Genomic DNA, 12,681 nt, shown 5'->3' with positions numbered 1-12,681 from the left:
GATGGATTCGCTGATTTTACTCAACTCTTTTATTGTATCCAACATATGCAATAGACTATTAGATAGCACTTGATTGTAATCAAGCTATTCAATTATAGTTTATAAGAGTTATGTGCTCTTATTACTGATCCCAAGCCTTGATAAAAAGAGAAGGGTTTTCTTCAAGAGTGTTGAACTTATGCAATAACTTCCATCATGAATCTAATGATAATGATTTAAAAGGCATAAATATTGCCGAATTGCACCATATTGATCAGGTGAGTTTTATCAAGTTTTGTTGAGATTTGTCAAGTTTTCTTGAGTCGAGCTTTTTTTCAAGTTTTATCGGAGTCTCCTCATAGGGTGAGCTCAGAGTCTCGATGAAATTCGCTCAGGTCAAGTGGGACGAATCAAGTTTTTTGAGCTTTTAAACCATATGGCTGCAATAGTTGGGTCCAAATGGGAAAATGCAGACCAACTAGGCCAATACAATCGTTAATTTCTTTTGATGTTTGGATGCTGGCCATTTATGGTGGATTCCATCAATTTAACTTTTTGGGTCTATTGAATTGAGGATAAACTAGGAAAAAGAAAAAGAGCAAATTTGTGATTTAAACATATTATAAACTGAAACCAGCAGTAAAGGAAGCAAAACCCTTTCAACCTATTTACCTTTATATATATATATAGCGGAATGCTCACCTGCGAACTACCTACGAACTTTTTTGAGAACTCATCATATCTGATGAGTCTCGAAAATCTAAACGGTCCACATGAAGCAAAACCTCATGAAAACCCCTGGTACCAATTTTTACTTTGAACCAAAACTTTGGTGGGCCATAAAAATGCAAACAGTTTCTTCCCTTGATTTGAATTTCTCTTTGCTATGGCCCACCAGAATCTTAGATTAGGGTGAAAATTCACCACCTAAGGTTTCATGGGATTCCGCATCTTATGGACCGTTCGGATTCGACACCCATGACACGTGTGCAAAGGTATGCATGTGCGTAGGTGCGTAGATCGTCCCATGAGGTCGAGTTGTGTGGGGCCCACCGTGATGCGTTTCGAACATCTACCCCATCAGTCAGATGCACCATTCCATCGTGGGCCTAGGTCTCAAAAATCAAGTCAATTCGTGACTTGTATGGACCACACCACATACAGAAGTGGGGAGGGACCGTGAGCCATTAAAACATTCATAATCATTTTTTGGGCCCACCGAGGTGTGGTTTGCAAATCCAACCCATCCATTATGTGTGTCCCACTTGCATGAGGGTTCAGACCAAGTTTTAGCAGCATTCAAAACTCAGGTGGGCCCCACCAAGTGCTTTTATATGTTTTAATGGTGTCTTCACATGATTTTAGATAGTATGGCCCACCTGAGTTCCGTATATGGTTGGTTTTTGGGATATCCCATAATTTAGAGGGGACCCATCAAATGCACGGTGTTGATGGTCGACACGCATCACGGTGGGGCCCACACAGCTCGACCTCACGGGAGCTTATCATGAGGTCGAGCACATAGTACCTTTTCCCTATATATATATATAAAGTCTTGCAAAAAGCTTTACATTTGTATTTGAAAGTGTTTGAAAAAGAAAGAGATATATTATTTCTATTTCTGCTATTTAAAATGTTACATCAAAGGCAAATATTCTTTTCACCATCTAACTTAAAAATTAAAATTAAAAATAAAATCTCTTTCCTGAGATGCAAAAAGGAAAGGCAAATATAACCAGTTATCATCCCATCCTTTGCTTTCCAATCAAGTACACATATCTTATCAACATAAATTAAATACTTTTTCTAATTTACCCTCAATCCAAACAAATTAGTGATTACAAAATATTAATTGCCAAATTATTATAACAATATTCTATCTTTGTACAACCGACACCGCATGAACTTAGGCACTAAGAGAATGTGGAACTCTTCTCTGGTGGCAAATGTGTGTCCCAATTCATACCATCGAGTTCGTTTGCTCATCTATGGGTGGAGCATAACCCAAATTCATTCTACTTAATAGATCCTCACCATACAATGAATACATTTGAATGAATGGAATGTTAAATTAAAAAATGGCCAATGGTCCAAATCCAATGGTCCCAGTTAAGAAATCATGCATTTCGGGCATTAGGCACAACTTGGACATTTTGGACAGTTTCACGCAATATGCAACATGTGCACTGGATGAATAGCTACGTTTCAGAAAGCACAATGCACAACCCAACGTTGGTCAGTGACAACAGTAGAACTCCCCCCTTTGGTTTCCAACAATTGTAAATACCTCCCCTTTCATTTGGATTGCAAATTCTTCCCCTCAGTTTACCAGTACTGTCTGTCTCTCAGAAATTTATCATTTTACGGCTCTCATAAATAATTAGTTGTAGATGTGTGGGTAGAGCCGGGCATCGGGCCGAGCCAGGCCAAGTTACAAGTGACCTGACTCAATTTGGTTTTGAAATAAGCCTAACCTGAACTTGACTTGACTCGGTACCAATTCAAGCATGCCTAACCCGATCCGAGTCAGGTCTCACCTGAACTAATCCGAACAGAGTCCCAAGTATCAAGTCAAGTTGGGTGCAGCGGGTATCCACAAGTTGAAATCACAACTCAAAACCTAGGTGTACTTGCTAGTATTGTAGCATTTTCACCAGTTACACGGCATCTCAGATCTAAAGCATCAAATTTGAGTTTTTTTAAAATATTTTTATGTATAAGTCAAGTTTTGGATGGAGTCGAGCCAATACTGAGTTGGATTTCGAGTCAAGTTATTGGGTGACCCAAACTCAACTCGGTTTGGGGTGGGATTGGACAAAGTTAACTCGGTTGGATCGACTCACCCACTCAATTCGAATTGAGCCAGGTCTCAACAATTAGACAAGTCAAGTCATGTCGTGCCCAGCTCTACATGTGGGCTATCATAGTTCATATGTGTCATCTAACTTGTTCAACATGTTTAAACCATCAAAATGAAAACCCCCAAAAATCAAGCTGATCCAACCGTCAAGTAGCCCACGATATAAATTTAGATGTTTTTGTATGGGTGTGGCTAACCTGATGATTAGATTAGCCTGATTTTGTAATCATTTAATATTTAGGTTGGAGAAACTCTGTTGGACGGGTTGGATACCATTTATACATAGCGGTGGGCCCTATGCGCAAGACGAACTCCGCAGACAAGACAAGGGTACTTTGCCATATTTGGTTCAGATATCCCGGTGCATACACGCAGAAGGGAGGTATTTGCAATAACGCACACCAGAGAGTGTTTTTACAATTACAAGAAACTAAAGGGAGGTGTGTGTAATTATCCTTTGCCAGTTTGTAGCTTTTACGCCTCCCGCGCATATTAGACGTCCTCTGTCAGGGAACGCGTGGCTCCATTGCCTCGAACCAAAAACGCTATCCCAAGCTCCAGCTCAAAACTAAAGCTTTCTCGGTTTTCTTCCCACTCTCTTCATGGCTGCTTCTTCTCTTCCCCTTCATGTTCCTCCTCTATCCCGCGGATTCCAAACCTCTCCGAAATCCAGTTCAATCACATTTCAAATCCGCAGGAATTCGAACTCGCTCTATAAAAACCCCATCTCTGCCTCCCTCTCTTCTTCAAATCCCTCGTCTTCCTCGTCATGGGAGCGAGAAGAGATCCGATGGTTGCGAGAAGAGCAGAGATGGCTCCGCGAAGAAAAGCGCTGGATCCGAGAAGAATCTCGCTGGAATTCCGATCGCGAATCTCTCCTCCGAGAGATCGCTGCTCTGAAACTCCGGATCGAAGCCCTCGAACGCGAGAAATCGTTGCCAACATCTTCGATCTCTGATGCGGTGTCGAATCTGGCGTCGATCTTGCAGGCGTTGAAGGAATCGGATGTGAAATCGGCGGTGAGTTGGATTCCGGAGAGCGGTTCCGGGCCGCAGCCGGTGCTGTTGGAAGAAGGAGAGGTGAAAGAGATGGTTTTGGAGGAAATTAGGGTTTCCGAGAGTGTTGGAGAGGTGAGGAAAGAGGAGGGGAAGAAGAAGGCAACATTGAGGAAGGGATCAGAAGGCAAAGATGTTCAAGAGATGCAGGTCTGCATGCTTGGAAAGTGAAGGCGAGTTTTGTTTATTTATTTATTCTCTATTCGTGTGCAATTGGTTTGGAATCCTATCTTAATTTTAGATTTTTTATGTTGAAACGTGAAGATACAAGGAGTGAAAAAATCGTGAAAATATTTATAAAAATGCTGTGAAAATCAATGGAGTTCGCTACACCAGCTGTAGCTATTCTACCATCCAGTGGTGAGATTGATCCGTCTAAGATGAACTCTAATGTGTAGCTTGTACCTGTAGTAATCCATTTAATTCAAAGTTACCATCCATTGAGCTCATACAGCCAGTTTATTAAGTGTATGTTATAGGCTATGAAAACTCCACTTCTATAGTTGCTACAGCAATTTGAATCAACGAGACATGCATTTAGTTCTAAGAGAACTAGCCTTCACTCCACACATACAAATGGAGAGAATAAATTTAAGAAATACTCACACACTCTACGCTATCTCCTTATTTATGATTTCTCTATAGCAACACAATTCTCACGTAAAAATAGAAAGCCAACTCGGACTCAAAATAGAAACTTGTCAAAAAATAAAATAAAAATTAATTCTAATCCTAGTTTTACCAAGACTTGGAAATCAAGTTTACTTGACTTCTAACTACCTCCCTTAACTTAATTCTCTCATTCCTATCTTAGTCTTCAACCTGCATGTATGACTGGTTCCACGTTTCCGTGAATTTAGTGATAAGTCCCACTCCATGCATAACATCAGGTCTAGCAGACGTCAATAGCAAAGACTACGTATTCGATTCTTAAAGTGGGATTTACGTGCTCACTGTCTTCTCGCTTTTCTAGCATTAACCGTGCCTAGAGTACGGATCAGCTTGCAAATTCCATCTTGAACTTTTCTAAGATATCTTTGGCATGCTTCTTCTGTGATATGAATATGACATCATATCTTTGCAAAATCTCAATATTGAGAAAGTAATGCATAAGTCCCATATCTGTCATCTCAAACCACCTAATCATATTCTCCTTGAATTCATCAAACATCTTCGGGCCATTTCTGTAAATATCAAGTCATCCACATGGAGACAAAAAAATAAGCAAATTTCCTTTTGAATCAGACTCGACATGGAGAGGGTGTTCGTACAAGCACTTTTGAAAACTATGCGTCTACAAATACATGTCAATTTGTGTACCATGCTCAAGGTGCTTGCTTCCAACGGTACAAGGCCATCTTCAATATATACAGTTTTCTTTCCTGACATTTCTTTACATAACCCATGGGTTGTTCAAAATAAGCTTTTTCTTCAAGCACACCATTTGAAAAGGCGAATCTAACATCCATCAGATAAAATTTTCATCTATTCTTGGTGACCAATGCAACAATCATCCGAATAGTGTCAAGTCGGGCAACCAGTGCAAAAACTTCAAAATGATTGATACATGGCTTTTGCTTGTACCTTTTTGTAACCAATCTGACTTTCAATCTTTCTACCTCACCACCTAGCTTGTACTTAATTTTGAAAACCTACTTGATACCAATTGGCTTCTATCCTTTAGGGAGAGAAGTGAGCTATTATTCTTCTCGATGGAATGGATTTCCTTGTCTATGACTTTGACATATCTTTCATCATTTGTTACATCTTCATAACTTATAGGATCACAATATGCAAATAAAGCAAAATTCACCAACTCTTCACTAGAGACCGCGTTGTCGTCATCACTAACCATATAATCTTGCAAACAAGCTTGCAAGACAACAAAACATTTTAGGAAAGCCTAAAGATTCTTCTTGAGATGGAGATAAAGAATGTGAGGGAGAACTATGTGATGAAGGAGAATTACTAGAAGAGTCACTTGGCCGTGGTCTTTCTTTTAGATGCTCTTCAACATCAATACTGATTCCTAACTATTTCTTCTCTTGAGTAGTCCATTCCCATGCATCTTACAGTCACACACCCACACACACACAAAAGAAAGAAAGTTTGTACTCATCTTTACCTCACATCTCTGGATTATACCACTTGTAACCTTTACTCACATTACTGTACCTAATGAATATACACACAATTTCATCATCGAGTTCCTTTCTTGCTCATCAGGTACACGGGGATATACAAGCTATCCAAATACCATCAAATATGAGACATCTGGCTTCTTTCTATTCCTTGCTTCTTTAGGAGTCATATAGTTACGGCAAGACATAAGATACCACTTGTAATTCCTTGCTTCTTTAGGAGTCATATAGTTACAGCAAGACATAAGATACCACTTGTAAGGATATGAGAAACCCATTGCCATGGCAACTCGAAACCATGAGCCACACAGTTATTTGCATGAGAGCTAGCCTTCATACATGCAAGAGATCAAAATAATAATAGTAAAACTTTATTTGATCTCAACCCACTAACTGTGCATGCCATCTCACAAATATAGTTGCAAACTCTACCACCACTCCTAATTTAATTGGGAAGCTAAGTATCTGCCCAGCTTTTCTAACTCAAATAATGAAAACCTAATCCCACCTTAACTAGGACGAACTTATATCTAATTACCAAATTTACCCAAAGCAACTTAGTATTCAAGTTTAACTCCAAGTCTACAATATGTGATATCCAAGTTGCGGAAAGGGTTTGTCCTACCTTGAACAACATGGATGTGAAATTCAGGCCAAACCATTCTTCAGGTGGGCCTCATATTTACATTGTGTGAATCCATTATTCATACATGAATCCATTGTTCATACACTGTTTTCTATGGTTTTCTATGGTGTGGCCCACTTGATGAATGAATCAACCTGATTTTTTCACCTGAGGGTCTTCAAGGTGGGGCCAATCTTTTCAGTGGCTCGGCTGTTGTATGCACGTGGTTTTTGAGTCTCATCCAAAACCGAGTCAACTCAGTGTCAATAGAGAAAGAGATCAGTCACTGGGTGGGTCAAACCTTGAAACCAGACCAAGTGAAAGCGACGTGGGGGGACTTGAACTGGTTTCTGTCCCCGAGCAAGTCTCACACTGGAACTGCTATTTCTATGCAACTCAATGGATGGTAATTTTGCCATCTAAAATGGATCTGGACGTTTCTCTAATTTATACTAGCTTAGTTTCCATTGTAATTGTGGTTTACTGCCATGTACTATGCATTATTATTATTATTATTATTATTATTATTATTTTGTGCCATATGAGGATATTGTTGGCATGGTTGTTTTCTGAATGGGCTAGTCTAATATGTGTAGGTTGACTCAAATGTTGAACAAAAACTAGTTGGCTACAGTCATTATATATGAATCATATAATTGTCTCATGCTCTCATGATTTCAGAGTGGTATATGGTATGTGCCATGTTTATGTCAAACCGTTTTATGATGATTAAAGTTCTCTCCTTCTTTTTATCTTTTTCTTTTCTTTTCTTCTTTTCTTTTCTTTTCTTTCTCTTCTTCTTCTTCTTCTTTTTTGTTGAGGGTGGAAGATATGTGCACATTTCAGCAGGACTTCTTGAAAATCTATCATCAAGTTAACCCTCCCTTTCAAGACTTATTCATTAGGGACTTCAGTTCAATTCTGCACATTTATCTCTTGAAAATTGAGAGCAGTACTTGTGTTCAAGTTCTTTTCTTTCTTTCTTTCTTTTTTTCTTCTTTTTTCCCCCTCTCAATGCATAGTGTTTCTGGTTTTGGCATTTCAAATTCTAGTTATTTGCTCTTAATGCTTTCCTTCTTCTTCTTCTGTTTTTTTTCTTTTTTTTTTTTTTAAAAGTTTCATGGCAAACCTTTGTTATTGTGATATTATGACAGGTAATGAAAAACGACGGGACATTCATACAACTTTTTAAAGATTAATCTACACTATTTTTGTATGTTCTCTTGAAAAGACTTTTCTGCATTTTTCTATCTTTTCCCATTTTGGTAATGTCTCTTTCTGTGGGGTAAATTATGGTGCCTCTGTACTACAAATTTTTGCTACGGCCTGTTTGCTCTTTTTCTTTTCCTGTGAGAATCTAGTTATGATTTGCCAGTATCTGAACAGTTTATTGGCATGTTTTTGTTTCACTGGAACCAGTACTTCGTCTTTATTAAATATTAATTCTTCTTTCATTTTTTAGTTATATTTACAGGCAGACATACTACGAATGCTTTTGCTTCATATATATTTAAAAGATACCAATTCCAACTCGCTTCATCAAATTTAGCAATGAAAACTACCACCATTCTGGATTTCCAGATTTGTGTATGTTTCGGATGTGGAATCCTCTAAACCTTAGTGTGTGTGGGTTTTTTAATTTATTTAGGAGTCCCGGGCAGCACTCGATGACCAGATCACTTCTTCTTCTTCTCTTTTTCATACATTTTTCAAATACCAATTGATTTACAAAAGCATCTATAAATCATAAGTTGATGTTGAGGTGACCTATATGCATGTTTATTATTTTTTCCAGTTATAAATTTTCTCTGAATTCTAGTTTCAAAATTATTAATTTATTGGGTAGTAGCAGTGCCTTTTGTAGTTAGTCCATGACTGTTCTGCTAATTGTTTTGGATAACTTTACTAGTGTATGTAAATCATTGTTTGGCATTTTTTAGATGTATAACATTATGCAGATTGGTTAAATTCTAACTGGATGCGTTCTGTAGTAGGATTTGTTTATTTATCCTGCTGTTATTATGGCAGGAAGCATTAGGAAAGTTGGGCTTTTATTCAGGTGAAGAAGATATGGAGTATTCCTGCTTCTCAAGTGGAACTGAACGTGCTGTAAAAACATGGCAAGTGAGTGTTAATCTTGGTATATCCCATTTTAAAGCTATCTTGGAAGGACTAAACAAAACTACTTCTAGGAAAGGGCCAATGTTATGTGACTTCAAATAAAATAACTGAAATAAGATAAGCTACTCCATCATTCTTGCTGACTATATCTTTCCAATGGGACTGAAGTTAAAAATGGTCTTTTTTCTTGACAGGCCTCAGTGGGCACCCGTGAAGATGGGGTTATGACTGCAGAACTCCTGGAAAGGCTGTTTATCGAGCTAGGGAATGCAGATGCTGGCTTGAAAGCAAATGTAGATGGGAAAGATCCTGTTTCTTTACTGGTAAAGATTATTTCAATTTATTACTGTCTTCTCCCAGCAAGGAATTACATTCTTTTTGCTATGTCGATATTTGGCAGCATGAAAAATGGATTTCTAAACTTGCCATTGTGTGATATGCTGTTATAGTTTGAATTGTGGACCTTATAAGTTTTGATCAAATGGTGCCATTTACATTCTTTCTATGTGATCAGAACATTCCATCATATATTCATTCTATTTTCATTTCCTTTTTTTAATATGCTCGTTGCATCCATTCAATTTGTAAAAGAGCATATTGTAAGGGCCCATTCATAGAAAAAAAAAACAGTTGTTTGCCAGTGTGGAAGGCACAGACTGGCAAAAACTCCCATCTGCAACCTCAGAGAACTCCACATGCATGATTCTGACTTAACACAGCCACCCACAACATGTAATGCCGGTGCTGCAGAACATAGCCCAACTACGAATATGAACAAGTGATGCGAAATTAGTATCCTAGTTGCATGATCCTTCTAACAAGTGCAGCTCCCACTTTGATTGAAACATGCTTTGGACTTTGTGCTATGGTCAACTCATGCTCCTGCTTCCTAGCTGTTTAGCTTCTTAGGTCTTGCTTGGATTGAAGGTAAACCAGGGGAAAGTAATATGTGGCATCAGCAGGAGGTAAAGTGACAATGGGAAACCTCTGCACCTGTTTGCAAATCCTTTTGCACCTGTTTGTTTTGCTAAAGAAAAGTCCTAGAAAATGCCTATCCTTTTCATTGGAACTGTTCTGATTGCAATCGTACAAAGGGGAGCATTTTTCCCTCCAAAATTGTCATTTAAAACGTCACATCAGAGGCAAATTCTTTGCCCTCCATTTTATTTTTTGAAAAAAAAAAAAAAGGAAGAAGAAAAAAGAAGGTTGGGACTCCCTTGTAAAGGTAAAGCAAATGCAAATACTTTACTGCAGCCTTTGTTACTTTCCAAACAGATGCAAATGTCTTGTTGATGCAAACTGGTTGCATTCCCTAGTTTTCATTCTATCCAAACAGGCCCTTAACTTTTTGAAACAGACGCTTTCATGCTCTCACACCAGAATCTCTTGCTGTTTGGCTTCACACTTTGTAAAACTAGAAGTAATACTAGTCTACCAACACAAACTAACGTGTCATTACAAGTTGGAACACCTGTTGCATATTTTTAGCCTTGTACTTTGGTTGCATTTCTGCTTTCAGAGTTCCATGGTTATTTGAACTGTTCCTTATGGTGACAAACCTCTCTGGCTTTAGTTAGGAATGTGGAGGTTAGAGTGTGGTTAGCATGTATAGTAACATCTATGCTTAGTATTTTGTCTGAGGATTGTTGTTTCGGGACACTCCCATGCAGATGGAATCCTGTTGATGCCTTGTCTTCCTCCAGTGATTTATATCTATAACGATGCTTGGAAAATATCAAATATCTACTTTTATGTTATGTTGAATTGTTACCTCTTTATTTTTATTTTAAAAAAAAAAAAAAAAAAAAAAAAACATTGAATTGGTGTTTCCCTAGACATGATTTTGGGTCTCATTTCCTGGTAGGAAGGTGCAAATGGAGCTCTAGTTGGTTCTGTGACAGAAATTACTGAGATCCAGCAGACTGTTGTAAAAGAAAGTGGTGTTACTGAAGTTGATTTGTCCCAACATAGGGTGTTTCTTCTTGGAGAGAATCGGTGGGAAGAGCCATCCAGGCTTGTGGACAGGGACAAACCTATCAATGGAAGCAAGTCCAGCTCTGCTACAAAATGCCTTACTTGTCGTGGGGAAGGCCGCTTATTATGCACAGGTATCTGTATATTAATGCTGGAAGTACTCCAACCTAATTGGGAAAGAAACTAGAGAAATGATAATCACTTATTGTCTCTCTCTGCATACAATGTTTTGGATTTTGTATAAAATAAATAAAAGGGAGAATTGGTCCAGTGCTCTCAGAGCATTATAATTATAGCACTCCTAGTTGCATCAGTTTATTTGGACAGACCAATTGATCAATCTGAACTGTTCATTTAAGTCCAGAACACATTTCATAGGCTACCATGCAAAAAATGCAATGATTGGATGGTACAATGCAACCTGGCTTTGGCCTTTTTTCTATAGCATCCTTTTTTCCAATCCATGGATAGGATAGTTATGCTCGCCTAACATAAGGGATTCTTTAGAATCATAAGCAATACATGATGGGACCTAACAAATAGATGGATCAAGTTGTTGACTGGACCTTTTTTGTGTAAATGATCTTGACCGTCCATACTAAAGGACATTGATCAAATGGTCAATATTTTTCAGAATGGTGTGATTTTTGCATGTTAGCCCATGAAAAATGGGTTGGACCTGGTGAACAGTATAGTAGATCAATGGATTAGACTGTCTGATTCAAGTAGGACCACTATAACTTATAGTCCTCTGATGGCACTGGAGAATTTCTCAAGAAAAGGAATGACACAATCATACCTCATTCTAGCATTATCTTTCAGAGATGCATGCCAGGGTGCTTGAATTGATTGAGATATCTTGAGTTCTGCTGCAATCTCTTTGTTCCTTTAAAACTACAGCAGGCATCTTACCTGCCGCCTTTTTTCAATATTTTTAAATGAATAATCGATGTGACCCTTCCAGTTCTATAAATAAACAGCAGAAATTCTTTTTCTTTTTACCAGAAATCCTTCTTGTTCAACACATACTATTACATTTCCCTATAAATTGAGTAGGCAATCTGGTAGTTGCTAGGAGTCTTGGTACTTGAACATAAAAGGTTGTGCTTTCATAGCATACATCACTCAGAAAACTGCTCTATTTGATTACAGAGTGTGACGGTACTGGTGAACCCAACGTGGAACCACAGGTTAGATTGGGTTTTACTGCTTCAAGTCATGCTTGACTTAATCACTTGTTGTGCTATCTGTCCCATTTGTTTTTATTCCTGAACTTCATCTTGTAGTTTTTGGAATGGGTTGATGAAGGAGCAAACTGTCCTTACTGTGAAGGCGCAGGCTATACCATCTGTGATGTATGTGAAGGTAAAGCAGCAATCCAGACATAACTGTAAACCATACAAAACTGTAGATCTACATCTCTCTCATTATACATGATATATGCATATAAGATGCTGATATTACAGCATTTTTCCTCTGTAATATGAAGTTGTAAAATTTCAACATAAAATGAGAGGATTTTTTATTTTTATTATTATTATTTTTAATTTCATGATAATGATATTGATGAGGTATATGCCTTTATGGATCACTGTCAGATGCTAGTAGTTTTTTGGCTGAGCGAGGAGTCCACTGTTGAACAGAGCTATGTTTATTTTGTGAAGTGGACCAATTCATTCTAACACAATACACGTCTCTGTTTTTGTTTTCGTAGTGAACGGTTGCATCCTAAGGACAGAAACAATCTATAGATTTTCTTATGAGCTCCCCCAGAGGGATTTGGCCCATCAGGCATTTGGAGTTTTTTCGACCTTGTTGATCTTGCATCCTACCAGACTTGTGAGATACGGAAGAGGATATGAATTGATTATGACTGCTCCATGATTTTAGTGTGGCTCATTGGCTTCTGATTTAAAAGTGCTCACT

At 38.2% G+C, this 12,681-nt stretch overlaps 1 protein-coding gene across 1 annotated transcript; it reads left to right on the top strand.

The window, feature by feature from the left end:
• The first annotated feature begins 3,340 nt into the window (after positions 1-3,340).
• On the top strand, positions 3,341-12,284 carry LOC131240447 (protein disulfide isomerase pTAC5, chloroplastic). Its single transcript, XM_058238680.1, has 6 exons — positions 3,341-4,044; positions 8,689-8,784; positions 8,976-9,104; positions 10,646-10,889; positions 11,908-11,945; positions 12,042-12,284. The coding sequence occupies exons 1-6, from the start codon at positions 3,442-3,444 to the stop codon at positions 12,141-12,143; spliced, it is 1,212 nt and encodes a 403-aa protein (XP_058094663.1). The 5' UTR covers positions 3,341-3,441; the 3' UTR covers positions 12,144-12,284.
• Positions 12,285-12,681: the final 397 nt, after the last annotated feature.

The sequence above is a fragment of the Magnolia sinica genome, chromosome 3, assembly GCF_029962835.1.
Source record: "Magnolia sinica isolate HGM2019 chromosome 3, MsV1, whole genome shotgun sequence".
NCBI lineage: Eukaryota > Viridiplantae > Streptophyta > Magnoliopsida > Magnoliales > Magnoliaceae > Magnolia > Magnolia sinica.
The sequence above is the reverse complement of the archived record's forward strand: the minus strand, read 5'-3'. Positions and strand labels throughout refer to the sequence as shown.

Coding starts and splice junctions, on each gene's coding strand:
- LOC131240447 (XM_058238680.1), top strand. CDS start 3,442: ATGGCTGCTTCTTCTCTTCCCCTTCATGTTCCTCCTCTATCCCGCGGA. Junction 4,045..8,688: donor AAGATGTTCAAGAGATGCAG/GTCTGCATGCTT, acceptor TTATTATGGCAG/GAAGCATTAGGAAAGTTGGG. Junction 10,890..11,907: donor AGGCCGCTTATTATGCACAG/GTATCTGTATAT, acceptor ATTTGATTACAG/AGTGTGACGGTACTGGTGAA.